The sequence below is a fragment of the Rhinopithecus roxellana genome, chromosome 19, assembly GCF_007565055.1.
Source record: "Rhinopithecus roxellana isolate Shanxi Qingling chromosome 19, ASM756505v1, whole genome shotgun sequence".
NCBI lineage: Eukaryota > Metazoa > Chordata > Mammalia > Primates > Cercopithecidae > Rhinopithecus > Rhinopithecus roxellana.
Window position 1 is genome coordinate 17764531 of NC_044567.1, and position 26676 is coordinate 17791206.

Sequence of the window (26676 nt, forward strand, 5' to 3'; positions counted from 1 at the left end):
TCATCCCCTTCCCAAGATGCTCCAGAAAGTGTGAGCTCCGAGATAAATACGTTTGGGAAACGCTACGTCCTTGCTTTGCTCCCAGCCTTGAAGGGTCCCAACGCACAGCAGCAGGTTGAAGCCTCCCAGAAGCCTTGTAGTAAAGCAACGTGCTTGCCTTGGCTTAACTAAGCATGTCCCAGGCTATTCGACCTTGGAACCTTTTTGATGACAAATATCTACCGACCCATTCAACCCATTTGGGGAAATGCCTGTTATCTCCTCACTGTTCTTCCAACACACCCGCTTAACTCCCACCCCCGGGCCTTTGTCCCTGCTGTCCCCTCCAGAACAGCCCCGAGTGTTTCCTTCAGTATCCACGGGGCTCCTCCTCGCTATCTCAGGTTTATTCTCAGATGCCGCCTTCCAGCTCTGCCTTCCCTGGCCACCCTATTTACAATTACACTCCCCAGCGTTTCCTGGGCTGTTTCCTGCTGTTTTTCTCCGAAGCACTACACCTCTTTCTTTTGGGTTTGTCAGCCTTAGTAGAATGTAAGGAATTTTTGCCTGATTCATTTACTGGTCTATCCCTAGCACATAGTAGGTGCTCAATAAATGTTCAGTTGAACATATGAATGTGTCTTAGGGAGAGTATGGAAGTGACAGTCACAGGCTTTGGAACCAGAGAGAGGCAGACTGAACTCTAGGTTCTCACATTCACTACTGTGGACCCCGTAGGCCCCCTTCCCTCTGTAAAACAGGGTGCCTCCCTTGTAAAATTCTTGGCAGGACTGAATGAAATGTCACATGAGAATCCTTGGCAAGCAGTATGCCCAGTGGAAACCCTTGATAAATATCACTATTATCTTCATCAGTGAAATGCAAGCCCTTCCTGCTGCGGGGATGAGGGTGAGCAGACGCCAGCCTGGGTGTAAATTAGAAGTGTGAGGTTCACACGAGGCTGACGGGGGGCAGCCTTGCTCTCCCCTGTGTTCACAGCCTTGCTTTGGCCACACAGATACTTTCTGAAAGGGGGTTTGGGGAGAGGCCAAGGAGACCCTCCTGCCCCCATTCCACAGACGGCAAAATGGAACCCATTCACCCGACTTCCCAAAGCTGCGACCAGTCCGGGATGTGCAGCGGGGCCTTCTGACAGCCCACCCAGCTCAGATCTCAGCCACTGCTAAGATTCTCTTGGGGTCCAGAACTTTTCTGGGCCTGACTCCCCTGGGTCTACCTGCCACCCCTGGTCCTGGCTCCAGTGGCCTGTGCCTTGGCCAACACCCTCAGCCCACACACCCACTATTATACCTTGAGCTGAAAGAAATAGTCCTCGACCTGCTCCTCATTCAAGTTCAGCTTGGCAGCCACCAGCTGCTTCAGGGTGTGGGCCACATCCCAGGCCATGCGCACATCCCCACAAACATAGAGGTGACCTGGCTCCTCATGGAGCACACGGAGCACCTCGCTGGCCAGCTGCTGCTGCAGGATGTCCTGAACATAGACCTGAAACCAGAGGAAGTGGTGGGTCCAGTCCCCAGCTGCTGGGGACGAGGCTTGCAGGTGGGCCTGCTGGCCTCAGGGAGGTGGGGAGAGGGCACTCAGGGGTGCGGAGTGAGTCCCCTCCCAGCCAGGACCTTGCAGGGATCCAGGCTCAGGATGAGGAGGCGCATGATGCTCCAGTGGCTGAGCTGGGAATAGAGAGATAAATGCTGGACATGGTCCTGCCCTCAAGGGGCTGACCATGCAGTGGAGCTCCCAGACTGTCTCTGAATTTGCCATGCTTCAAAGAGGCATCAATAAAGGCAGTCCCCCCACACAGGGCTCTGCCTACACCCCAGAAAAAGGAGCCTCTCAATGCAGACTGTCCATCACGTCCCTGCAGGATAGGGATCCTGGGCTCCCCAGCTAGAATGCCCAGGAGTCAGTCAGGGACTCTCTGCTCCTGCTCCACACAGGATGCACACCGGCCCCAGCACTGGGCACAGAGCACTGGGCCCAAAAGGTGCCCTGGTGAGACAAGTGTGTGAAGGCCGAAAGTCTATTCTGACACCCCAGGCTCAGGGGGCAACGCGGTCTGGGGGCAGCAAAGACCGCTCTGAGGGCCGTGATGGAAGCATTGGCCGCCCTCCAGCCTTGCTGGACTTGAGCATAGCCAGCCTGGATCACCTCTCCTAGGGCAGTCGCGTGTCCCAGGGGACCTGCTGGGGACCTTCAGCAGGCTGAGCCGTGGGCTTAACCCGCATGCGACCTAGGTTAGTCCCGAACCTCTCCAGGCCTGTCACTTCTTCTGTATGAGAGGGTGTAACACTCTTCACAGCATCACTCTGATGGTTGTGAACTACCCGCACTTCAGAGCTCAGGAGCTGAAGGCTCAGGGAGGCCAGGGGCCTGTGGGGACCCAGGGCTCACCCTGGAGCCTGTGTGTGTAATGCTTCACCTGCTTCGAGGCTGCATTTACCTTGGGCTTGCCAGGCAGGCGAGAATAGGCTGTGTGCACCGCATGCAGCACCCCCTTCTGGGCCATCTCCAGCATCTCCTCCTGGTAGATGTGGTCCTCATCTGGGCGGCGGCACCCAAACACCAAGGTCATGCGGCCTCCCCGCACTCCTGCAGGAGTCCCGGGCTGTTGTTACCATGTTGGCCACCAGAGGGCGCCACGGCGCCAAGTCCAACTGGAATTCTCATTTCACTCCCACTAGCTATTTAACAGCATTATCCCCACTTTACAGATGAGGAAACTGAGGCCCAGGGCATTCAGATCACTCATCCATAGTCACTGAACTGAAAGTGCGGATGCAGAATTCCCTCAGCCCATCGGAGGTCAAAAGCAGGGACTTTCCAGTTACCTCCACTCCCAGGAGGGGGAGCCCCGGCTACCATGTGGGAGATGGAAAGGCGGCCATTCTAACCCACAGAGTCCCGCACGGGGAGGCAAATTTGGGAGGCCTTCCCTCCAGAAAGGTCCAGGAGCCGTTTGTGGGGCTGCAGTTCTGCTCCTAGGCAGGCGCTGCCCCCTGGTGCCCCTCCCACCTGGGAAGCCTCCAGCCTTACCCTTGTGCTGGGAGTCATGGAGCCGCTGCTGCCAGAAACTGCGGAATGGGGCGATGCCTGTGCCAGGCCCGACGAGGATGCAAGGATGGGAGGGGTCCTCGGGGAGGTGGAAGCCGCTGGCACTGAAGAGGACAGAAGAAGAGAGGGCCAGCCCTCAGACACCCCAGGGCCACACACACACAGGGTGGCTGGGGAGCTGGGCCTGTGGGGGGCGGTCGTGAGGGGTGGAGAGAACAAGCAGCTGCTATTTGATTTCCCACGTCCTGCAGGCTGCTTCACCTCTGTCCAGCCACCAGCACCTCCCCCAGGTCCTTCTGAAAAAGGGCCAAGCTCACTGGACTCTGAAATCCACCTGTCACCACTGTCCCTGCTAGAGACAGCCACACCAGTGTGACCCCAGTGTCTTCTTTATGGGCCAAGGGGCTCCGAGCAGCACCTAAACCCCAGATCCCTCCCTTTCCTCCCGGAACCCCCAGGGGTCAGCGGTCCCACAGGGGACAGAGCGGAAGCGGTGCTTACTTTCGTATAAAGCAGGGCACTTGGTCTCGGGGCTTCAGGCTGTTGAGCCATGTGCTGCAGACGCCGTGGTGCAGGGGACCCTGGCCATCTGCAACGATAACACAAAGTGACCAATGTCCCCCACTGCCCATGCGCAAACTGTGCCAGCTGCTCCGCCCACACCATGGCCTCCTTGGACGCCCCCACTCAGGCACTCTCAGGACTCACTGAGCAGCTGTTTGTCCTCCTGGTTCTGAGCTCCACCCTCTGAGAGCCCAGAGCTGAGGAAAGTTGAGAGGGACTTAGAGAGGCTGCAAGCTGCTCCTTCTGTCAATGCGGAAACCGATTCCCAGAGAGGAAAAGTGATTTGGCCAAGGTCCCTCAGGTCTTGGTGGAATCAGGTGGACAGCTCAGGTTCCCTGACCCCTACTCCAGTGCTCCTTCCAAAGACTTTCTCCAGGAACACCCCCAGCTCACCTCTGAGCTCCACTGACAGCAGCATGAAGTGACCCCTCAGGGTGGCCACTGCTTTGTGCGCTCATGAGTGTGGCCCTTGCTGGCAGCAACCCTGGGTAGCGGATGAGCTCCGCGCATTTCAGCCTGATCTGGCGCCTCGCTTTCCTCCTCAGTGGCCCCTCTTGGGCTTGTAGAAACCCAGGAGGTCTCTCTGGGTTCTGTTCCCCTTACAATGGCCCAGCACTTGAAGGAGGCCTCCCACCAACTGCAGAGGTCCCCCTGGTTTTCCTCGGGATTGAATCTTGCTCTCACAGGACATGTCGGCCTCTCCTCTCCTGGTCTGGGTGGGTGTTCTCTAGCAGGGCAGAGTCTCTGCCAAGGTTTTATAAACTGTGGTTTTGCTTCCTAGAGGACAGAGGGCTCGGAAGTGTGGGCAGCTCCCAGCTTTGCCAACCCAGGCAATGCTCAGTTACAGAGGGCAGGGCAGGGGGCAGAGGCCAGTGGTGGAGCCGAGACCACCTGGATGAGATGCTGGCCTCCCCGTCAATGGCAGCATCACCAACCATTCACTTCCCTCAGTGACCCTGACCTTTCCTTCTTGGCTTCTGCACAATGAAAATCATGTAATTATTTATATGCCTATCTCTCCACTGCTGCCTCTAGATGCTCCCTGAGGGCAGGGCTGATGTCTGCTGTATTTCCCCACTCACCCCAGTGCCGGGCATGGGGAGGTGTGAAATAAACCATCACTGAATGAGCTCAGTGAGCGAATGAACAATCAATGCAGAATCTCCCCTGCGTTCAGGCTGCACGATCAGGAAGACTAAGAACCACTGGATTCTCACCAAGGGTTGGGTGCTCTCCACGTCTGATCTCATTAAATTGTCGCCAGAGTAGTGGGACAGTGGAGTGGTGGAGGACTTGGACTCAGCAGTTGGACTACCCAGGTCTGAATCTCAGCTCTCCACTTACTAACAGCGTGACTTTCTGCGCCACCTGTAAAATGCACACAGTGCCTACCCCACATAGTAACTGATCATATACACACAGAAGGCTTGGTTTAGTGCCTGATTCCTAGAGATCTCTCCCACACACCTCCTATTACCATTAACAACTCTGGGCTGTGGGTGTTCCCTCCCTCCTTGAACTGATGAGGGAGCTGAATCCGAGTTGATGAACAGATGCCCAATAAGGAGTGGAGAGGGCCTGCTCCAGAGCCCTGGGCTCACCTTGGGTGTGGTACGTGACCACGGCCACAGTCAGGTGGATCTCCGTGGGCGTGTGATCCCGGGAGGAGCTGATGGAGTAGAACCTGGGCTTCAGAATGGGGAGCTGGGAAAGCAGGAAGCCAGCAGACACCCGCAGGGATGGGAACTCCTCCAGCACCTCCAGGAATGTGGGGCTGTTGGTGAACTTCCACTTGCTGTACTCTGAGCGCTGAAAGCCAAGGGTGATGTGAGTGACTCAGGATGCCTGCCCCATTTTGGGGGAAAGGCTGTCACAACCCAGTATTCATTCATTCCTCCACTCACTCAACAAACAAGTCCATGTGCCAGGCACTGTCCAGGGTGCTGAGACTACCAAGCTTGAGAAGAAATAGTTCCTGTCCTGCAGGAACTCAGTCCAGTACATTTATCTAACTTATGTTACCTCCACTCTCAGCAACTCATGGGCAGGGGTCAAATCTTTATTGTAATTTATTTGGGGCAAGGCTTTGGAACCAATCAGACCTGGGTTCAAATCTTGACTGGGTGTCCTCACTAGCTATGGAATCTCATCCCAATTACTTACCTTTTGTGAAACAAGGATAGCATTGCCTACCTGGTGGGGATGTTATGGGAATTAAACCAGAAAACATGTACCAAGTTAGTACACTGCAGTCACAAAATAATGGTAATGGAGGTAGTTGGAACCGAGATAGTTAGCTATAATGATGATGATAATAATGACAACCAGTGCCTTTTGCAGACTTGGAACCAGACAGTTGCAGGTGAGTTAATGCATTCTCTCATTAACTTATTAATTCAGCTGTCCGTCTGTCACTCTGCCCATTATGCCAATGTATCCATTCATCCACACCATCCATCCCCCAATACATCTTAAGTGACAAGTTTATTCCAGTTTGGGGGAAAGCAAAGACAGATAAGGACGGCTCCCCTTTCTAGCCAATGTCCAAGGCAGTGCACTCTGGTTGCATCCTGCAGACACTTGGAAAAACTCAGTTCACTCAACACAACTGTGTCCTAGACATGGGCCAGCAGATGATGCCTGGCTTCCCATAGCCTTTGATAAGTCTCACTTTGGGAACCTGGGTGGATCCCTCTTGGAAGTTAAAGACCAGCTCTGAGCTCCAGCTCCCCACATTCTGGGACCCCCCACATACCCGCACTGCCCACCAACCCTGATCTTCACCTGGCACAGGGCCTCCAGCCTCTGTCTCTCAGTCACTTCTGTGGCCACCTGGGCCAGCTTTTGGAGCAGCAGCTGGGTTGGGGGGGTGGTGATATCCAGGAAGTAGGTGAGGGCCTGGCTGAGTGAGCAGGGGGGCAGCCTCTTGTCACTGACCCAGTAGCTGCCTGGATGGGGAAGGAAGGTGTCAGGATGGAAATCAGCCCCATTCGGGATTCTCAGAAGGTAGCGAGGCCCCCAGGCAGACACCCCCTATTCTCCAGCTGCAGGGAAAGGAGGCTCTAAAGTCCTGGCTCTATGAGCAAAAGGCAGGAAGGAGGTGGCACTTGGAGAAAGGACTGCCAGGAAGGGCAGATCACCAGCCCCCCAAGGGGCACTAAGTTGGCGTGGTCCTGATGAACTAACCATGTCCTTCCCTGGCCCAGACCCGAACTTTAGCAAGACACCCACTGGCGATCTACAGACTCACAATGACTAAATCCACCAAAGACTAATGGATACCTCACAGGCCAGTTGTTCACTCAGAGAAAAGCCCGTGACTGCAGTCCCCTGGGTGCTGTACCAAGAGGTGCTGGGTGAGCAGAAGATGAGCCCAAAGGGAAGTCCCAGGGGGCAGCACACAGGGCAGTCATAGCACAGACCCTGGGGCCAGCAGACACGGGTTCAAACCCTGGCTCCCCACTTCCTAGGTGACCGAAGCCTCTGGGCCTTGGGTTCCCTCCGTGTGAAACAGATCTGATACCAAAACCTATCTTGCTGGGTTGGCATGAGCGCTGAATCAAACTGCGCACATGGTAGCTGGTGCTGTGCCGGGTACACAGATGCTTTCTAAATATTAGGTTAAAATATGAGCATGACATTATCTCCTCTGGAACAGAGTCCTGATGAACCACATCCATCACCCTGCAGTCACAAGGACGTCTGTCTCATTGTCCCCATGTCTCAGGTTCTCTCACTTTCTGCTGGACAGTGGGGAGCACTGCCAGGCTCTGCCTCTCTGGTCCCACTTTCCTTTTTATTTTTTTGAGATGGAGTCTCTGTCACCCAGGCTGGAGTACAGTGGCGAGATCTCGGATCACTGCAACCTCCACCTCCTGGCTTCAAGCAATTCTTGTGCCTCAGCCTCCCGAGTGACTAGGATTACAGGCATGAAGCACCATTCCTGGCTAATTATTTTTGTATTTTTAGTAGAGACGGGGTTTCATCATGTTGGCCAGGCTTGTCTCAGACTCCTGACCTCAAGTGATCCACCTGCCACGGCCTCCCAAAGTGCTGGGATTACAGGCGTGAGCCACCATGCCTGGCTTATCCCACTTTCTCACTTTGGCCACTGCATTGCGGGGATGTTGTTATCACTGGGGAAACTAAGGCCAGGGGGCCATGCCTTATGGGCTGGGACTGTTTCCACAGCTGCTTTCACATGAGCTTTGGCAGCCCACCCTCTCAGCACGAAGGACAGGGATAGCTGTCACCGGCAGGCCCAGGCCCAGCAGGTGGGGTGGCCGGAGGATGCCAGGCAGCATTGGCTCTCTGGTCTGGGGCTCACCGCTCTCGTCCAGGGCCTCCAGGCGCACTGTCTGGTGGGGCGCGGGGCTGTCCACCACTCGCTCCAGGATGCCTTGGACCAGGGCCGGCTGGTTGCCTGGGCAAATCCCAAGGTGCTCCCCTGGCAAGTAGTTCAGGCCTTGGCCGTCCTCACAGGAGAGTTCCACCAGGATGGTGGCACGGCTGGGGAAGGAAAATGAAGCCTCAGGTGATGTTGCAGGATTTCCTCCAGGGCCCCTGATGGGCGGGCCAGTTTCCCCAGGAAATGTGCCCTCCTTTCATTTTCCTGGCTGGTTCCACAAGCCTGGGCCGCCACCCTGAGCTTGGGATGAGTGATCCCCATAGGCAGGGGTGCTCGAGAGGGCCCCGGGAGCTTCCCTTTGGGGAGGAGGGGGCCCACCCCTTCCCAGCAGCCCTCTGAGTCCCCCAAGGGCTTGGCCACAGCCTCTGCCTGGAGAAAGCATCCCCCTTGGAGACACGTGGACATTATAAGAAACCTTTCCTTGTTGCCAGGACAAACCATGTTCTTATTAGAACCAAAGGCAGTTTTCCTAATGCACGTGGGGAGGATCACACAGATCAATGAAACCTGCAGATAATCCACAAGGCTCGTTTCCCAGAGCTGGGAAATTTCCTTCCCTGCCAACACTTTTCCTGAAAGTTCTTCAGAATGAGTCAAACAGTTTAAGTCTCTCTTGCACTCTCCTTTTAGTGAAAGAGTTCAATGAGGAAGGAGAGGAAGTGGAGCAGGTGCTTAGTGTCCAAGCTGGAAAAGTGGTCTGTGGTTAACCAAGAGTAGATGTAAAAGTACAGGTGGCTGCGGGTTACCAGGTGAGTTGGTCCTACTGACAGTGTGGCTGCTGATGCCAGCAGAGGCTCCTCTCCTCTCCCTTCAAAGACTGATTTCTTCTGGCCTTTCATTCATTAGAATAAAATCGACAGAGCATCACCCAAGAAGCCCTGCACTTTCCCTTACCTGGATGTCGGACTCTGTAGGTTCTGCCGAGATTTGAGCCTCATGGTGAACACGTTCTTGGCGTGCATGCTGCTGAGGGCTGCGAAGAACACAGAGATGGTGAACTGGCAAAGTGGCTCTGGAGCGTGGGTGGGAGAAGCCCCCACATGTCTGAGTCAGTGACACCTGGACACTACCCTTGCGGCATCCTGCTGAGGTGGCCATTGAGGTTTTCTTTTTCTTCCTTTTATTCCACAAATAAAGATCCTTGGTCCAGGCCGGGCATGGTGGCTCATGTCTGTAATCCCAGCACTTTTGGAGTCCAAGGTGGGTGGATTACTGGAGGTCAGGAGTCTGAGACCAGACTGGCCAACATACTGAAACCAGGCATGGTAGTAGTTCCTGTAGTCCCAGTTACTAGGGAGGCTGAGGCACGAGAATCACTTGAACCCGGGAGGTGGAGGTTGCAGTAAGTGGGAATCGCGCCACTGAACTCCAGCCTGGACGACAGACTGAGACTCTGTCCCCCACCGCCCAAAAAAAAAAAAAAAAAAAAAGTCCTTGATCTGATACAGGGCAGCTTCTAGGTGTTGCTTCTAGGTATTGGGAAATTCAATTTAGCAACCTAAAAACGAAAGTCCCAGGACATCTCCATGGCTTGGGACCCACAGGAGAGCACCCTTGACATTGGGGAGATCTTAAACATGTAGAAACCTTCAAGACTACCTTTGTCAGGGCACAGGGCACAGCACCCCGGGGTGCAGAGTGGAGAGTTCACCACTACAGCCTGGAATCGTCTCTGTGACGCCTTCTTCATGACCCTTGGCTGCCTTCGCGGCTGGAAGGCGGGGGCTCAGACCCCAACATGGCCACAGGCTAGCAATGTGCTTCACCTCCCTGAACTGCAATTTCTCCCTCTGTGCCTTTCTCCCAGGAGGAGTGTCCAGGCTCACTTAGCCCATGTGGGCCAGGAGCCCCGCACAGTGCCCGGCACACAGTAGGCCCTCGGCAGATGCTGTCCCCTTCTCTCTCCACCGCCCTCCTGGGGCTCCCTCCTGAAACAGCCTCCCTCAGTGCCTTGAGTCTTGCACCCTAAAAGGCTCTTGCATGCAGTGAGAGGGAGGTGCCCAGGCCAGTTGTCTCTGTTCAGAAGGAGACCCGGGGGTCTCCTTGACCATGGGCTCAGGGCTCAGACCCCAACACACACAAGCCCCGTGTGCTGCAGAGAAGCAGGTACCTTTGCTGAGGTCCAAAGGCTGTGAGTCCTGCACGAGCCTGTAGTGGTGTGGGTCCCAGGTCACACTGGAGGTGTAGCGCTTGGGGATCTGAATGTGCTGTTTGCCTCGGACATCAAACGTCTCACAGGCTGCCTGGAAGAAGGTGGAGCAGACTGGGGTTAATGGCCAGCAGCAGCAGCATCTGCACCACCGGGGCTACCACTTTTTAGGCCCTTACCATGGACCAAACACTGAGCCATGTGCTTCATGTAACTTCTAAGCACACTTACCTGATAGGGTGACAGCAAGGACTCAAAGAGGTGCCTGGGCTTGGCACATAGTAGCTATTGCTGCTATTATAAATATTGCTTTGTTTTTGTTTTGAGACAGGGTCTCACTGTGTCACCCAGGCTGGAGTACAGTGGTGCCATCATAGCTCACTGAAGCCCAACCTCTCTGGGCTCAAGCAATCCTCCCACCTCAGCCTTCTAAGTAGCTGACACCAATTATGCACAACCAAGCCCAGTTAATCTTCCGTATTTTCAGTAGAGGCAGGTTTCACATGTTACCCAGGCTAGTTTTGAGCTCCTGGGCTCAAGCGATCTGCCCACCTCAGCCTCCTAAAGTGCTTGAATTACAGGCATGTGCCACTGTGCCCAGCCATTATGAATGCCAATATTGACATGATCTTGTATCCTCATGCCCACACTGGGAGAGGTCTGATTGTCCCCATGTTCCTGGTGTGGAACCACATGGAGGAGGCCCGGGCTTTGGAACCAAGCCTGCCCCAATGCACGCTGATAATCCTAAGCACCACCAGTGAGTGACACTCTGCATGACTGATGAGTTCCCTAAATGACTAGGGCCAACCACCGCAATAAATAGCTATGGAGACACTGAGTGGATCCAAAGTGGTGGTGGAGAGAGAAGGGGTCAGCATCTGCCGAGGGCCCACTGTGTGGTGCCTGTGCCCAGGCTCTCTATGGCTGCGAGACTGAAACAGACACAGTAGTTAAGAGGCGACCTAGGTAGTCAGTGGGGGAAAGTCCTTAAACTAGAAGCTCCCTAAGGGCACGGTGGTACCTGTGCCACCTGTTTCCCCAGAGTGGTGTGCACAAGGTGGAGCTCTTCTAGGGGGCTGAGGGAGAGCAGCAGTGACCTGCGTCCTCAGGTCAGTGGCCCTGGCCCATGCCTGGGACCACATCTACAGGACCACAGGCAGAGGTCATGGCACCCGGGATGTTCAGCACAGAGGTCCTAGGCATGAATGCTCCCTGTCATGTCCCTGCTGTGGAGCAGCTCTGGCTGGGAACCAACCTTGAAGGTTTGCACGGCCCAGCTGCGGAAGGCGTCCTCCTGCCCACTGAGCTCATCCCCTTCTCCCATGGGGGTGAGCTGAGAGGCCCCCAGGTGGGACAGCTTCTGATCGATGTCACGAGCAAAGGCGCAGAACCGAGGGTACATGCTGGAGCCAAGGCCAAACACAGCATACCTGCCCGAGAACACACACAGAGACTCATGTCCCATGCAAGCAGCACCTGGCACCCAGCACCCAGCACCAACAGCCTGGAAGGCCAGGCCCAGACTCTCCCCCTCTAGCTGGAGCATGGAGCTGGATCCCCTTCTGGTCCCCCTGACCCCAGAGCCTTGTCACCAACTCCCATGACCACCCCATGCTTGGCCTACAGACCTGTGAGAGGGACTTGGTTTCTGTGGTTTGACCCTTGACATACTGTGAGTACAGACCTTAGACCCAGGGTCCCTCTGTGCCTGGTCAGCTCTGAAATGACCCCCTGTGCACACCCAGTTCCATCTCCTGAACCCAGACTTTGGGTCCACAGGGCAGGGCTAGGAGGAGTAGAACGAGGGAAAAAGTTTTACCTGAATTTGTTGGTGAGCTCTTTCAGCATGAAGAGCGATTTCTTCAGTTTCTAGAAAGAGAGGTAACGACAGAGTTCTCAGGCCAGGATGAATAAAAACACTGTTTTTTCCTTTCTTCTGGAAACCTGGCCACAGCTGGCAGGAGAAGGTTCACGGCCCACGATGGAAGTTGGTTTACGTGTGGGGCCACCTGGCCAAGGACCTGGTTGTCAGCTGACAAGTTTAGCTTGTCTCTCACTCCAGCTAAACTACAGCAACTATATAAACAACCTGCCCCTTGGTGGGAGACCCAGAACAGCCTGGCCTCCTCCCATCCAGCCCTGGCAGAGGGGGCCTGCCTTATAGCGGGGCATCTCCAGAGGGCCTCCTAATGGGCCGTGATTCTCTTCTGGTTTGGAACCTGGTAGAAGCAACAGCAATTGGTCCTATAGTCTCTGAAATGAGGCTGGCTCTCCAGGAACCCAAGACGATCCCAGGAGGTGTGTGACCCAGCAGAACTAGCGTCAAATCCCAGGGTGAGTATTTACTCCCTTTTCATAATTTATTTTTTAGTTCTTCCCCTTCAATTACATTTTCATTCCTCTGAGCACTGGAGACACAGTCTCGAATTGGTGGTAATAGACCTTTAATACCTCTCTCATTGTCTATCACTCTTTTTTAAAAACAAAGATAGCTGAGCATGTTGGCTCACACCTATAATCCCAGCACTTTGGGAGGCTGAGGTGGGCAAATCACCTGAGGTCGGGAGTTCGAGACCAGCCTGACCTACATGGAGAAACCCCATCTCTACTAAAAAAAAGAATACAAAATTAGCCAGGCGTGGTGGCGTGTGCCTGTAATCCCAGCTACTTGGGAGGCTGAGGCAGGAGAATCACTTGAATCAGGGAGGCAGAGGTTACGGTGAGCCGAGATCACGCCACTGCACTCCACCCTGGGCAACAAGAGCAAAACTCCATCTCAAAAAAAAACCAAAAAAATAAAAACAAACAAACAAACAAAAAAAGGAAGAGTAGGCTTGGTTACGGATAGTATCTAGCTAAAATTCATTAACTTCATTTTGTTTTCATTGAATTTATGTTTTGATATTTTCCTTTTGTGAGAGTGATACAAGTTTCCTTTAAATGTGAATTTTTAAATACGAACAGGTAGGCCACTCACAGAAATATATTAAATATATCATAGGAAAGGGGGCCTTCCCATATGGCAATAATTACGACGGAGGCCAGCAAATGACCTGATCCAGAGTGGCCTGAGCAGTGACACCCAAACGCCCTATATAGGACATGCTGCATCCCCTAGACCCTTTCCTGAGTCCTCCTGTGTGCGATCACCCCCTAGACCATCCAGACCTCAGGCCACCCACCTCTCCGTTGCCGGGGCAGTCTCCATTGCCAAACGTACTGGTCACCACCAACAGCAGCCGCTCCTCCTCCAGGCAGCTCAGGCTGTACTTATCCATGCAGACAACCTGGATGGACATCAACTCTCAGCTCCCAGTAGGGCCCTCCCTACCCTGCCTAGACACCCTGGGCTTCCTCCCACACTGTCCCTAGTCTGCGGCTCCTGTGCTCATCTGTGCTCATCTGTCTCTCCCAGGGCCTGGCACAGGCGTGGCACAGAGGAGGTGAATGAACTGATTTGAACGCATCATCCTCGATTCTCCTTCCCCGCTCAAGCCCTGCAGCTAACCCATCGGCGAGCCCTGGAGGCTCCGCCTCCAAAATACTGCCTATCCCATGTCCAAACGCCTCTCACCATGTCCACTGCTACTTGCAATTCTGTGTGTGTGGAAACATTTCCACAAAATTGGAATGAGCAGGTCACAGCTGCGCCTGGAGGGAATGGCCGGGGAAATGTGCCCTGGTCTTGCTGCTCTATCCAGGTCCACCCAGCTAAGGATGGGGGACCTGCCACCACCCTCCTGGCAGTTCCAGACTCCTGGGAGCTGGCAGGGGAGGCTTGGACCCAAGAGGTGTTTTCAGCGACCTGGCTGACCCGGTCATCAGTCAGTTCCCCCTTGGCTTATGCCTCTACATGGTACAGATCACAGCTCATGCCATGGTGGCATTACACTGGAACGTGCCCTGTCCTCAGGGTCACATCCATCTCCCAGAAGCTGTGTGGCCCTGGAAAACCCACCAACCTGTCTAACAGTCAGGTTCCTTCTCTGTGCATTAACAATAACATTGACGCCTGCTTTGCAGGGCTCTGGGAGGGTAGAGTGAGGTGTATACTGGAGAGCTCCCTGAGGGCAAGGCCTGGCCCTGAGTCACTCACTGTGAGATCCTCAAAGCCCGGAGCTGGCCTAGTATGGGGCCACCAATCGCTAAGAGTAGGATTTTATCTGTTAGTGCTGAAGGCAGGGGATAGAGCTTAGACAGACCCTCTGTGGCCTTTTCTTGTTTATCTGCAGCTTACTCATCTCTTCCCCCTTTCACATGTAGCACTGCATCCTGCAGAGCAGGTGTTCAGTGAGCCTGAATAAAGTTCAGCTAGAATAACTGATGTATATTGAGGCCTGGATTCACTGTGAAAGTGTTCCTCAAAATGTGTTCTCCGGAACACCATGAAAAACTCATCTGCTGTGTAAGTTTGGAAATCCCTGCACACGTCTTTCCTTCTCTTCCAGATTTATCATGTACATTAGCACATCCAAGGTTCTGAGACATCCAGGAGTGGGGAAACCGTTTTAACTTTTCCTAGACTCCCCTGCACACAAGCAAAAAAAACAACAGCCATCCCACTGAGCCGGTACCTTGGGGTTGAAGGCACAGCTGAACAAGGCCCCCAGGTCCCAGGCCAGCGCCTCTGATTTTCCTGTCTCTGTCGCAAAGAGGATGGTGACTCTGACTCGGGACGCCATCGTCTTGCGCATCAGCATACAGGCGAAGAGCACAGCTCTGTGGGGACAGATAGACAGGCAGGTGCTGCATGCTAAGTCAGCCTTCCAGAAGAAAATGGGGGACCAGGGGAATGGGACAGGACAGAGTTTAATGTGGGGTAGGTTGAGGGAAAAGCAAGCTACGCTTCTCACCAGCCATGCACCATGACAACTCACCCTTTTCCTCCCCTCACCCACTACTGCAGGCCCCTTTGGGAAAACGGAGGAGAGAGAAGGTTGGAACAATGGCAGCAGGGGACCCTTGGAATTGGCGACTGGACCTCTGGGAGCCAAATTCCACGAAGAATATACATTCCCAGACCAGGCACAGTGGCTCACATCTGTAATCCCAGCACTTTGGGAGGCTGAGACAGGAAGATCGCTTGAGCCCAGGAGTTCGAGACCAACCTGGGCAACATTGTGAGACCCCATCTCTACACAAAATAAACAAAATTAGTCAGGCGTGGGTTTGTACCTGTGGTCCCAGCTACTTGGGAGGCTCAGGTGGGAGGGATCACTTGAGCTTGGGAAGCAGAGGCTACAGTGAGCTGTGATGGCACCACTACACCCCAGCCTGGGTGACAGAGTGAGACCCTGTCTCAAAAACAAAAGCAAAAAGAATATCCATTCCCCGTGTTCCTTGCCCTTCAAGGACTGGAGGCAGAGGCTGACTAGAAGGAAGAGACACAGTTCACACATCACTACTAGTCACTGCCACTCACTTGACCAAGACTTTCAATGGAATCTCTCTTCTCTTGGGTCTCCGCTTCTCGTCCTGCCAGACATGGGTTTTCCAGGCCTCTACCTTCAGAAAAGAAAGGAGATGTGAGGGCAGGGCAGGGTCCTGGCTTGGCTCGGCTTGCGGATGCTGGAGTGGTAGAGGACCCTTCGCACCCGTCATGAGCCTGGGAGAGAAGGCTGTCCTGCACTCCACCCCCGTCACTGAACCCCCACAAGGGAGGGCTATGGCTGCCTCTCCCCCAGTTGCCTCTCCACTGCCCGGCATGGAGCCTGCACATCAAGGAGGGCAGCTGACTCTTATTCTCATCAGTGTCCTCCTGGAAGGAACAAGCTGCGCTCCCTTTTTCTTTTAGCATCTTATCACCAGGCAGACGACATAATGTACAGTCCCAACTGAGACACCTTTGAGAGCAAGAGGAGCTGCTACTACAACAGGCAAGAATCTAGGACATGCAGTCACCCTGCATGTGAGGTCACGTAGATGCAGGAAGCTCTTCTTAAATCCTTTTTGGCACAAAATGAACTCATCTCAATAGCTCATGGTTACTGAATGCATTCTGCGTTGGGCACTGGGCTGAGCTGTTCCATACACCAGCTTTGCAATCCACACAACCCCCTGTCGTGGAGTGAAGCCCATCCCTTTTAGAGATGAGAAGATCAGGGCTCAGAACAGTGAAAGGACCCACCCAAGACCCTATTGCTAGGAAGTGGCAGAATCAATAGCATCTGACTCAGGAGCCAATCCCCTTAGCACTCTGCTGGGTGACTGTTGCCGGACCCTCCCGTGGAGGCAGGTGTAATGACAGACCCCCCATCCGAGCCACAGGCCACTAGGGGTGCAGTGGAAGGCACTTCCTTCAGTGCCAATCTCCGTGGAAATGCACAAAGGCTGCTCAGCATCCTTGAGTGAAGCCTGGAAAGCTTTAACAACATATCCCTGCCTCCTCTTGTGCCCTGCATGTGTAACCATGAGGTGCACACACACACACACAGCCACACCTGAGCCCCCAGGTGGGAGAGGAGAGGAAGGCCCCTCACCTGATAGTAGTAGAAAGGGGACAGGACGTAGTTCAGCATCTCCTGGTGAAACACAGGAGTGATGCTCCCAGACATGGGAGGGACCAGCCAAATCCAGTCTGCCGGGCAGCCCCCACGGGACCGGTATTCATTCTGCATGTACTTCATGAAGGATTCTGCAGCTGAGTGGTGGTCCATGATGGTCACGTTTTGCTTCTATATCAGAAGGCAAGAAGGGGAGTGGAGATAAGGGTGAAGGAATCGGGAGAGGGGCTGGTTGGCTGCAGGGCTCCCAGAGGGTGCCTGGGAAGGCCTGGCAATCTGTAACATGGGAGAGTAACTCCTCCTGGCCCTCTCCCCGCCTGCTGAAAATAAATACCCAAATGGTAGGTGCTTGTGGAGCCTCTGATGGAGCCCAAGGAAGCACATTAGCCAGGGTCAGCCCACAGGTCCCATGTCCCTTTGGGGGTAATATCCAGCCTCTCATGCCCACAGGTCTCCCCAGACTCCCAGCAGATGGCTCTGTCTGGATCTGCATAACTCAAACCACAGCACCTTTTGGCAGGTAAAGGAAATACCATCCTGGCCATTTATAGGTAGAGAGTTCTAAGAGTCACTTCCCTGGGGTTGTAGCCTCCTCAGTCAAGAGGGAGCCAGACCCCTCCGTGGGGAGGTCTGAAGCATTGGGAGAACTGTAGTGTATGGGAGATGAATCACTCACGGTCTGAAATTACGGGCTGTGGGGTCTGACCCCATGGAATGGTCCAGCGAGACAGCCACTGGCCTCTATGTCTGTGGCAACCCATTCGGTCAAGAGACATTTGTTTAACATAGTGGTTCAAACTCGGGCTTCTTATTTGAGCTATTAATTCTTTAATCTCCCTAAGCCTCAGTTTGCTCATCTGTAAAATGTGAATGATAAGAATTCCCATAATGGCCAGGTGCAGTGGCTCATGCCTGTAATCCTAGTATTTTGGGAGGCCAAGGTGGGAGGATCACTTGAGCCCAGGAGTTTGAAATCAGCCTGGGAAACATGGTGAGGCCCCATCTCTATAAAAATTTTAAAATTAGTAGGCCAGGTGTGGTGGCTCATGCCTGTAATTCCAGCACTTTGGGAGGCCAAGGCAAGCAGATCATCTGAGGTCGGGAGTTTGAGACCAGTCTGACCAACATGGTGAAACCCCGTCTCTACTAAAAAATATAAAAATTAGCCAGGCATGGTGGCAGCACACACCCGTAATCCCAGCTACCCAGGAGGCTAAGGGAGGAGAATCGCTTGAACCCGGGAGGTGGAGGTTGCAGTGAGCCAAGATCGCACCATTGTACTCCAGCCTGGGTGACAGAGCAAGACTCCGTCTAAAAACAAACAAACAAAAAAGATTAAAAATTTAAAAATGAGCCAGGTGTGGTGGCACATGCCAGTGTTCTCAGATACGTGGGAGGCTAATGTGGTAGGAGCATTGCTTGAGCCCAGGAGGTCGAGGCTGTAGTGAGCCATGATCACGCCACTGCACTCCAGCCTGGGCGACAGAGCAAGACCTTGTCTCCAAAAAAAGTTCCTACATCATGAGGTTGTTGAAGGGATGCAATAAGCTGAAATAAGCAAAGCATACTAGGTGCTTAATAAATGTTAGCTGCTCTTATAATTTCCATCTGCCAGGCACTGCATAAGGCATCAGCGTTATAGAAGGGAAAGACACAACCCCTTCTGTGCATTATAGTCTAGTCTAACTGGGTGAGGAAGCAGGGGAAAATCAGTCATTTTCACATGGCCTGACAGAAACTCTGATGGAGGCAGGCAAAGGTGCTGGGGAAGGGTGGAGGAGAGGACACAATGCCAAACAGAGGCCCAGCGTGAGTTAGGGAATTTCGGGAGCAGCTCCTGAGAGGAGGGGAGTCTTGTGAGAGGTGTGCAAGTTGGTTGAGTGGAGCACTGCATGAGTCAAGGTAGGGAGGCATGAGAGGACCCAGCTGGTGTCAGGCCTGGGAAGTCCAGCTATGCCTTGTAAATTATATAGACATATATAAGTTATATATGTACATATATAAGTCCGGCCACCACTCTTGTGGACGTGGGCTCTCATTCATTTATTCTTCCGAGACACAGCAACTCCTGGGTGCCAGATCAGTTCTAAGCTCAGTGGTAGCTACGGGATGGGTGCAGTGGCTCACACCTGTAATCCCAGCACTTTTGGAGGCAGAGATAGGTGGATCACTTGAGGCCAGCAGTTTGAGACCAGCCTGGCCAACATGGTGAAACCCTGTCTCTACTAAAATTACAAAAATTAGCTGGGCGTGGTGACACAATCCTATAATTCCAGCTACTCGGGAGGCTGAGGCAGGAGAATTGCTTGAACCCAGGAGGTGGAGGTTGCAGTGAGCCGAGATCACACTATGCACTCCAGCCTAGGCAACGGAGGGAGAGCTCATCTCAAAAAAAAAAAAAAAAATTCTCAGTGGTAGCCATGATCGTGATGACAACATAATAAATAGTAAGAAAATCATTGCTTACCGAGTGTTCCCTATGGGCCAGGCAGTGCAGCTAAACATTTTGTATGCATTTTTACTTAACTCCTACAATCCTCAGGTGAGGGAGGCACTATTATCCCCATTTTACAGAGAAGAAACAAGGGCCCATCTTTTGAAGTTTACCCCGAAGAAGGGTGGTGAGGAAGTCCTGGAGACACTCAGGCAGTGGAAGGACACAGTCAGCCACAGTCAGGAGACAGCAGAGGCTCACGGACTTTCTGGGACGTATCCACATCCTGCCAGCATCAGGGCTGGTGCTGGGAGTCCCCAGGAGTCAGGATGTGTGGTGCAAGGCCAGCCCTTCCCGAGACACCGAGGGGCTCTTCCTGTTCCATCTTCCCCTCCCCCATCAAGCACAGGCCTGATCTGCCTACGGGGTGACCCAGTCATGGGGAACAGTGTGTGCTCATCTGTACTCTGTTCACTACTCACATCCTTGGCCCAGTCTAGTGCCCAGCACCAGGCAAACGCTGAGTAAAACATTGCTGAATGAATGAATGACTGCCCAGTGGTGGGGTCTCCAGGGCATCTGTCAGCTTTATGGCAATGGTTGTGGCTTCTAAAGTAGTATCTTCCTACATCTCAGGCCTCCTTCCCACAGGGAAGAGAAGTGTTTCCATGGGTAAGAACAGCGGATGGGCCAGAGGGCTTAGCCCTACACAGGAGCCCAGTGGCTGTGTGTGGGCTTAAGAGGAGGTGGAGGCTGTCACCCTCACACAGCAAGCAAGAGCAGCCACAGCTCATAGGTCCTGTCCCAGCATCACTCATTCATGCACGCATCAGACCAGGACTGAAGACCCAGTTTGTGCCAGGCCAGAACGTGGATGTGGCCCTCACCATTCATTCTTCCAAGACACATTATTTTAGCATCTACCATGTGCCAGACACTCTTCTAGGCTAGAGGTGCAGCAGCAAACAGAGAGACAAGGTCCCTGCCCCATGGCGCTTACATTCTAGTGGAGAAAACCAAACAATAAAGAAAGCCGGCCCGGTGCAGTGGCTTATGCCTATAATCCCAGAGCTTTGGGAGGCTGAGGCAGGCAGATCACTTGAGGCTAGGAGTTCAGAACCAACCTGGGCAACATGGAAAAACACCATCTCTACTAAAAATACAAAAATTAGGCAAGCGTGGTGTGCACCTGTAGTCCCAGCTACTTGGCAGGTTAAGGTGGGAGGATCACTTGAGCCCGGGAGGTCAAGGCTGCAGTGATCATGCCACTGCATTCCAGCCTGGGTGACCAAGTGAGATGATGTCTCAAAAAAAAAAAAAAAAAAAAAAAAAGGAAAAGTAAAAAAAGTCAATGTCCTATATAATGCCAGGAACTGTATGAGGAAGTATTTTGAAGAAAAATAAAATGGTTAAAGGACTAACACAGAGAGACAGGTTGGCAGTGGGGCAAGGGCATCATTTTACATGACATAGTCAGGGAGACCTTTCTTTTTTTTTTTGAGTGGAGTCTCACTCTGTCACCCAGCCAGGCTGAAGCAGCTGGGGGATGAGGAATCGCAATGAGATCTCTCCATAGTTTTGCTGTAGAAAGGAGCAGAAAGGTGAGGCAGTGGCTGGAGGGAGCCTGAGGTTTGGCAGGAGTTACGTGTTAGCTATTCATTTATTTTTTGACATGGGGCTAGGAGAGCCTGTCTGTACACTGCTGGGAATGACTCAGCAGAGAGAGAGACATTGATGATACAGAGAGAGAAGAGGGAAATTTTCGGGAGTGAAGTCCTAGAGCAATTGAGAGAGCACAGAATTCAGTGCTCAAGTGCAGGGATTGAACAGTCTTGGGAGGTGAAGAGCTGCCTGTTGCTGGACCTCTAGAGTGAGCAAGGGGGCTGACTTATAAAGTAAGCATCACATAAGTCACTGGATCCGATGAGCTTCTAATCAAAAAGTCTTCAGACTCACAAAACTCCAGACATACCTGGAAACTATGGAGCACAGCAATGTTGATCTCAACAACAGCCCGGTCTTTCCAGAGCGAGGCCAGCTTGTGCGTTTCCAAGCCCATTCTCCTGCCCACTTCCTACAGAGGCAGAGTGATAGCGGGGAGTCAGTCCCTGGAGCCACCCCCAGGCCCACACCTCCAGCTGGCCAGCTGGGCTGCCTGTGTTACCTCCAGGATGTTGTAGCGCTGGACGTCACAGAAGTCCCGGACTCCGATCTCTGTGCCCATGTACCAGCCATTGAAGGGGCACCCTGGGAACTCCAGGCCGCCCACCTCGAGCAGCATGTTGGCCACTGCAGGCAGGGCGTACCACTTTAGCTCCAGTTCCCGAAACCACTCATATCTGGCAAAAAGGCAGACACAATTTAACTGGGGCCTTCCTTTTTTTTTTTTTTTTTTTTTTTTTGACTTGGTCTCATGCTGGAGTGCAGTGGCACAATCATAGCTCACTGCAGCCTTTAACTCCTGGGCTCAGACGATCCTCCTGCTTCAGCCTCCCAAGTAGCTAGGACTGCAGGCATGTGCCACCTTGCTCAGCTAATTTTTTTCATTATTATTTTTTTAAGAGTCTCACTATGTTGCCCAGGCTGGTCTTGAATTACTGGCCTCAAGCAATCTTCCTGCCTCGGCCTCCCAAAGTGCTGGAATTACAGGTGTGAACCACCATGTCTGGTGCAAGGGGCTTCACTTTTGCACCTTTGCCCTCCCATTGACCCCCCACCTTCCTATCAAGAAAAAAGCTTCAGAAAGGGTCAAACAAGAAAACTCCTTTCCAAGAGTCGATTCTGAGTTAATCCCAGCCAGAGAGACGTATTGGACACACAGGGTGCCATTTATTAAATTACGCATTCATACACTCATTCATTCATGCAAACCTATATTAAGCATCAAGTATGTGCCAGGCTCTGTGCTAAATGCTGAGAATGTAACACAATAGAGCAATTAAGGACTCCAGTGACATGTCAGAAAGCCAGGGTTCAAGTTCTGCCCCACCACTGACTAGCAGTGTGACCTTGGGATGTTTTTAGCCTCTCTGAGCCTCAACATCCTCATTATCAGAATAGAAATCATAGCATCAAATTCATGGAATTATTACAAAGCTAGTAACATCATTCACTTGTATATTCACTTATTCCACAAATATTTATAACTGAGCACCTACTATGTGCCAGGCACTCTGCTAGCTGTTGGGTATACATTGTGAACAGAAAAGAAAAGATCTCCACTCTCAAGGAGCTTATAGTCTAATGTCTAGACTCTAGATTATAAATGGGTAAACAAATACATAAGAAATAAAAACAAGATGATGTGTTAGACTGAGGATAAGGGGGCCCTCCTCTAGCTTGAGTGGTCAGAGAGTCTTCTCACTGGAGATGGCATTATAGGAAATGCCTTTTGACAAGAAGAAATGAGCCTAGAAAAATTCGGAGGAAAGAGCATGTCAGGCAAAGGGAACAGGGAGTACAAAGGCTGTAAGTTGGGACTGAATTCAGTTCATTCAATGGCCAGGAAGAAGAGCCCAGCCCAATGTCTGCTAGAGAGTAAATCTCAATATGCAGAGGTATTTTTGCAATTATGAGAACTGCCTAGAGCAGGGGCTGGGCCAGTGGGACTCTTGAAAGTCACTGGAGCCCTATATGCCCCCGACAGGAGAGGGACAGCTAAGAGCGTTGTCAGGAGGGCAGAAGAGGCCTGGGCTGCTCCTTTCCAGAATCTCAACGCATTCCTCTCCTGCAGTCACTGCTTCTCAAGCCCCTGGGGCCGCGTGCGTCTAAGCCTCTGCTTCCCCTCAGCATCAACAAATCATCCTGTCTGAGGCCCGAGGTGCCAGTGCAGAATGGCTGCAGAACGCAACAGTGACAAAAGAGTCCTTGAAAGTCAGCCCCCTGAGTGTCATCTGCTGCTGGCTGGGCTTTAGGGGAGGTATGGAGAGGGGCCTGAGGGCTGGAGCCTCACTTAGGAAAGGAGAAGAGCTGTGTGTTGACTCACCCCTGCCCCCAGCACCCTTAGCCCACTTACTTGGGATGTTCCATGGCCACCTCAAGCACAAGGTCAGGTGGGATTTCGAAGAGCTCGGGGTCATGGCCGTCAGCCTGTAGGACCAGGGGGACCACATCGAAGCGGCCATACTTGGGCTTCCAGCCCAGGTCGATGCACAGCTAGGGAACAAGACAGGCCGGTGAGTCTGCAAGCCCGGACTGCGTGTCTCCTCTGGGCTCCACTCTGTCACTCGCTCAGCACGGAGCTCTCTGCCTCAAGGGCCAGGGGCTGAGGCTGGGCTGGGTACCTGAGTGAATTCCACGTTGGCAGGGTCCCCTCTGATGCTGCCATCTGGCATCTGGTAGCCCGCGTAGCGGATGAGCTGAGCATTCCACACCCGGAAGTCGTGCTTACCATCGCTCCGCTGGGGGAACACGGTGATGGCCGACCTTCCCGGGACAGGAACAGTGCTGTTTACCACCTGGCCCTGGTGGGGGCCCAGCCATCCTGCAATGGCCCTACCTCCCCCTCCACCCTATCTGCTCTGCAGCACCTGATCCCGAGCTGACTGAGCCAGCCTCCTGACATGCCCTCTCCTCCTGCCCTCCCTCAAGACCCAGTGCCCACCCCCTCAAGGGGGCCTTCCCATCCATCAGGCAGGGTTAGCTGATTTGCCACAGTCTTTCCTTCGCTGCCCTATGTCTCCCTCTTTGCAGTGGAGTTACTTGGATGCCTGTCTAGTGCAGGTCGTAGGCTCATGGCAGCTGGAGCAGCGTCTTAGGGTTCTAGTCACTCTGCCTCCTATCCCCCATACCCCACCTTCCTCCTGCTCCCCCAGCCTAGTCCTGTGTTGGGTTGCATTAGGTAGGCACTGAGTGCTTGCTGAACAAAAAGATGAATGAATGACTGAATGAGCTGTTCAGTCCTATTAGCTTTGATCTCATTGGCTGGGAGAGGAAGGTAATCTCTTAACATCCCAACCCTTCTAAAAAATGGGAGCCCTAACTCTGAATAGTGAAGCAGTTACTACTTAAAGATTCTCCATCCCCTCCAAATGGCTCCACGTCAGAAGGAAACCAAGGGCATGGGCTGCCGATGGGAGCTGAGCTCACAGGGGCTGGGCTCACTACCGGAGGTCCCTGAAGAAGCCTGAGTCTTTCTCTTTTTCCTTTCTCTCTGATTTCTCTTGGAGCTGGAGATGCCTCCCCTAGACCCAAGTGTTGCATCTTTTGGCTGAGATTCTCAGGCAAGGCAAGCCCCTCTGCAGCCCTGGGAAACGTGCACTGACCTGATGTTGCCATTGTTGGTGGAGTAACGCACGTGTCTGCAGATGTGTTCAAACATTTCCCGGGCGGTGGAACAGTTGCGGGCATCAAAGACCTACAACAGCCCATCCAGACCATGCCCATCAAAGACTGGGCAGATAGAGGGTTTGAGGCTGATCAGAAGTCACTGGGAACCAATGGAGCAGCCGAAACACTCAACACCCAAACACTCAACACCATGCAGAAGAGTGCAGCCTCCCATCTGCAACACCACTCCCATCTCATAGCTGCCCGCTGGGGGAGCACAGGCAACTCCACTCAGATGATCCCAGCAAAGCCAGAATTCCAAGAAAACTTGATTTGAAAGCACATGAATCGGGATTCCCACAGCCCCAGGCTAGGTCCTTTCCCACACCAGCACATATTACACAGCCAGCGTTGGATTCACTGGCAGTTCTAATCGATTTCTCTGTCCAGGAGCTTTCAATATTATCCTGCAACAAACGATTCCCCAACAAAAAGATGGCCTAGGAGGCTAGGCTAAATAAAATGTTCTCTTGGAGCCAAGAATTCAAGCATTCGAGGAAAACAACACGTCTTGCAGCACCACGGCCTCAAGAGTAATAAAAACAAGGTCGTGGTTTACTCTAATGATGGCATTTAGTCTCCTGAATTTAACACAACAGGGAACGGGGAGCTAGAAACTCTGGTGCTGAAACAGGATTCAAGGCTTCTAGAGAGGGACCCTAGGTGCCCCATCTCAACATTCGGGAATGTGAGAGAGGATCCAGGGCCGTGGCTTCAGTCCCAGGAGGCCTAGGCACAGCTCTCTGTGGCTGTTCCAAGCCATCTGCTCAGGGCCTGGCCGCCTCCAGCTCTCTCCTGCTCAGGTCTAAGGAAGTTCACCTGCAGGTTGGACCACTGGATCCTCCCAATGCAGCGTGGGGCATTGCGCCAGGCCTGCTTGGTAGCGAAGATGAGCTCATCTCCCGTCAGTTGGTAGGTTCCTGTTGTTTCTATCTCCTTTGTTACCGCTTCCACCCTGGCCAGATGTTCCTCTATTTTTGCCCTGGGGGACAGGAAGACAGAAGGAAGATCAACAATGAGATGGCCTTACATGGGGATTGATTCAATCCACAGAAGCAGGAACTGAAATAGGACACCAGAAGGGCAAGATGCCTCTCACCAGAGACAGCTCCCTCCAGGACTGGCTTTGAGGACCCCACACTTAGCCTAGAAGCACCCCATGCTTAATGCTCTGCTGTCCCCATCTTGAAATTCTTAATCATTTTAAAATAAAGAGCCCACATTTTCATTTTTACACTGAGTCCTATAAATATTACTCAGCCAGTCCTGAGTCCGTGGGAACGCTGCTTATTTTCAGGTGCTTTTTCTTTAATCATATTCATCTCAGTAAGGGGTGCAATCCTTCTCAGACACTTGCAAGCCTGGGAGGAGTGTCCCATCCAGCCATAGCAATGTCCTGCCCCTCCATTAGTTAGGAGAGTGCCCTCCTGCCTTGGCATGGCTGAGAGAAGATGAGCCAGTCCCTCTGTGACAGCTCCCGTGTACTGGGCACCCACATGAGCCAGGCACTGGGTGAAGCAACTCGCAGGCAGGGTCTCACTGAGTCTGGGAGGGAGATATTTTCGCATCTATTTTATAGCCAAGGATCTCAAGGCTCTAGGAGGTTAAGTACCACGCCCAGGAACATAAGTACAGGAAAGACCAAAGTCAGGACTCAGACCCAGGTCGCCCTGATGCCAAGCCCAGGTTCTTAACTGTGGCAATGTGACCTTCCACCTTCCACCCTAGTGGGGACGGTAAGCCCAAAGATGTTGAGGGCCTGCCCACCCTTTCTCAGGAGCCTGGTCAAGCCAGGACTGGGACCTGGCTATCGGAGCTCAGTCTGCAGGGTCCCAGGGCCTGGCCAGAAGAGAGCTGCCCATGTCATAGTCTCTCTAAACCATGCTGTTCCTCAGCCTCAGAATTGCTCATTCAGTCACTCCATATGCAATTCTAAACTTGCTTCTCTCCTCCCCTCCCAGACTTCAAAAATATCCCAAAGGGAGGGAGGGACTCAGTCAGAAAGGCTTTGAAACACACACACACACCACCACCAACAACAACCTTGAGATTTCCAATCAGCCCCAAAGCCTTTGACACAGTATCAAAACTATTTAAAGAATGAACTCCTGATTAAGGAGAGTGGGTAACAAAATGGCCTTTCTGTGGATGAAGAGTGTCTCGACAACTTTTCCTTGATTAGAGAAAAAAAGCACGAAGACAAAACACTTGATGATATTTATCCCCAAGGACACCC

General features: G+C 52.9%; 1 protein-coding gene across 1 annotated transcript in view; it reads right to left on the reverse strand.

The window, feature by feature from the left end:
• NOS2 (nitric oxide synthase 2) overlaps nt 1-26676 on the reverse strand; it is a 43681-nt gene that overhangs the window by 811 nt on the left and 16194 nt on the right. Inside the window, exons 6-26 of the mRNA XM_010372301.2 lie at nt 25260-25422; nt 24377-24468; nt 23396-23537; nt 23128-23267; nt 21277-21451; nt 21085-21186; nt 16655-16849; nt 15598-15680; nt 14750-14894; nt 13358-13462; nt 11995-12044; nt 11431-11605; nt 10134-10266; nt 8918-8996; nt 7943-8124; nt 6400-6563; nt 5217-5424; nt 3553-3640; nt 3034-3155; nt 2441-2589; nt 1291-1485 (exon numbers count right to left, since the gene is read on the reverse strand). Coding sequence (XP_010370603.1) covers nt 1291-1485; nt 2441-2589; nt 3034-3155; nt 3553-3640; nt 5217-5424; nt 6400-6563; nt 7943-8124; nt 8918-8996; nt 10134-10266; nt 11431-11605; nt 11995-12044; nt 13358-13462; nt 14750-14894; nt 15598-15680; nt 16655-16849; nt 21085-21186; nt 21277-21451; nt 23128-23267; nt 23396-23537; nt 24377-24468; nt 25260-25422 — 2887 coding nt within the window. The remainder of the gene's footprint in view (nt 1-1290; nt 1486-2440; nt 2590-3033; nt 3156-3552; nt 3641-5216; nt 5425-6399; nt 6564-7942; nt 8125-8917; nt 8997-10133; nt 10267-11430; nt 11606-11994; nt 12045-13357; nt 13463-14749; nt 14895-15597; nt 15681-16654; nt 16850-21084; nt 21187-21276; nt 21452-23127; nt 23268-23395; nt 23538-24376; nt 24469-25259; nt 25423-26676) is intronic.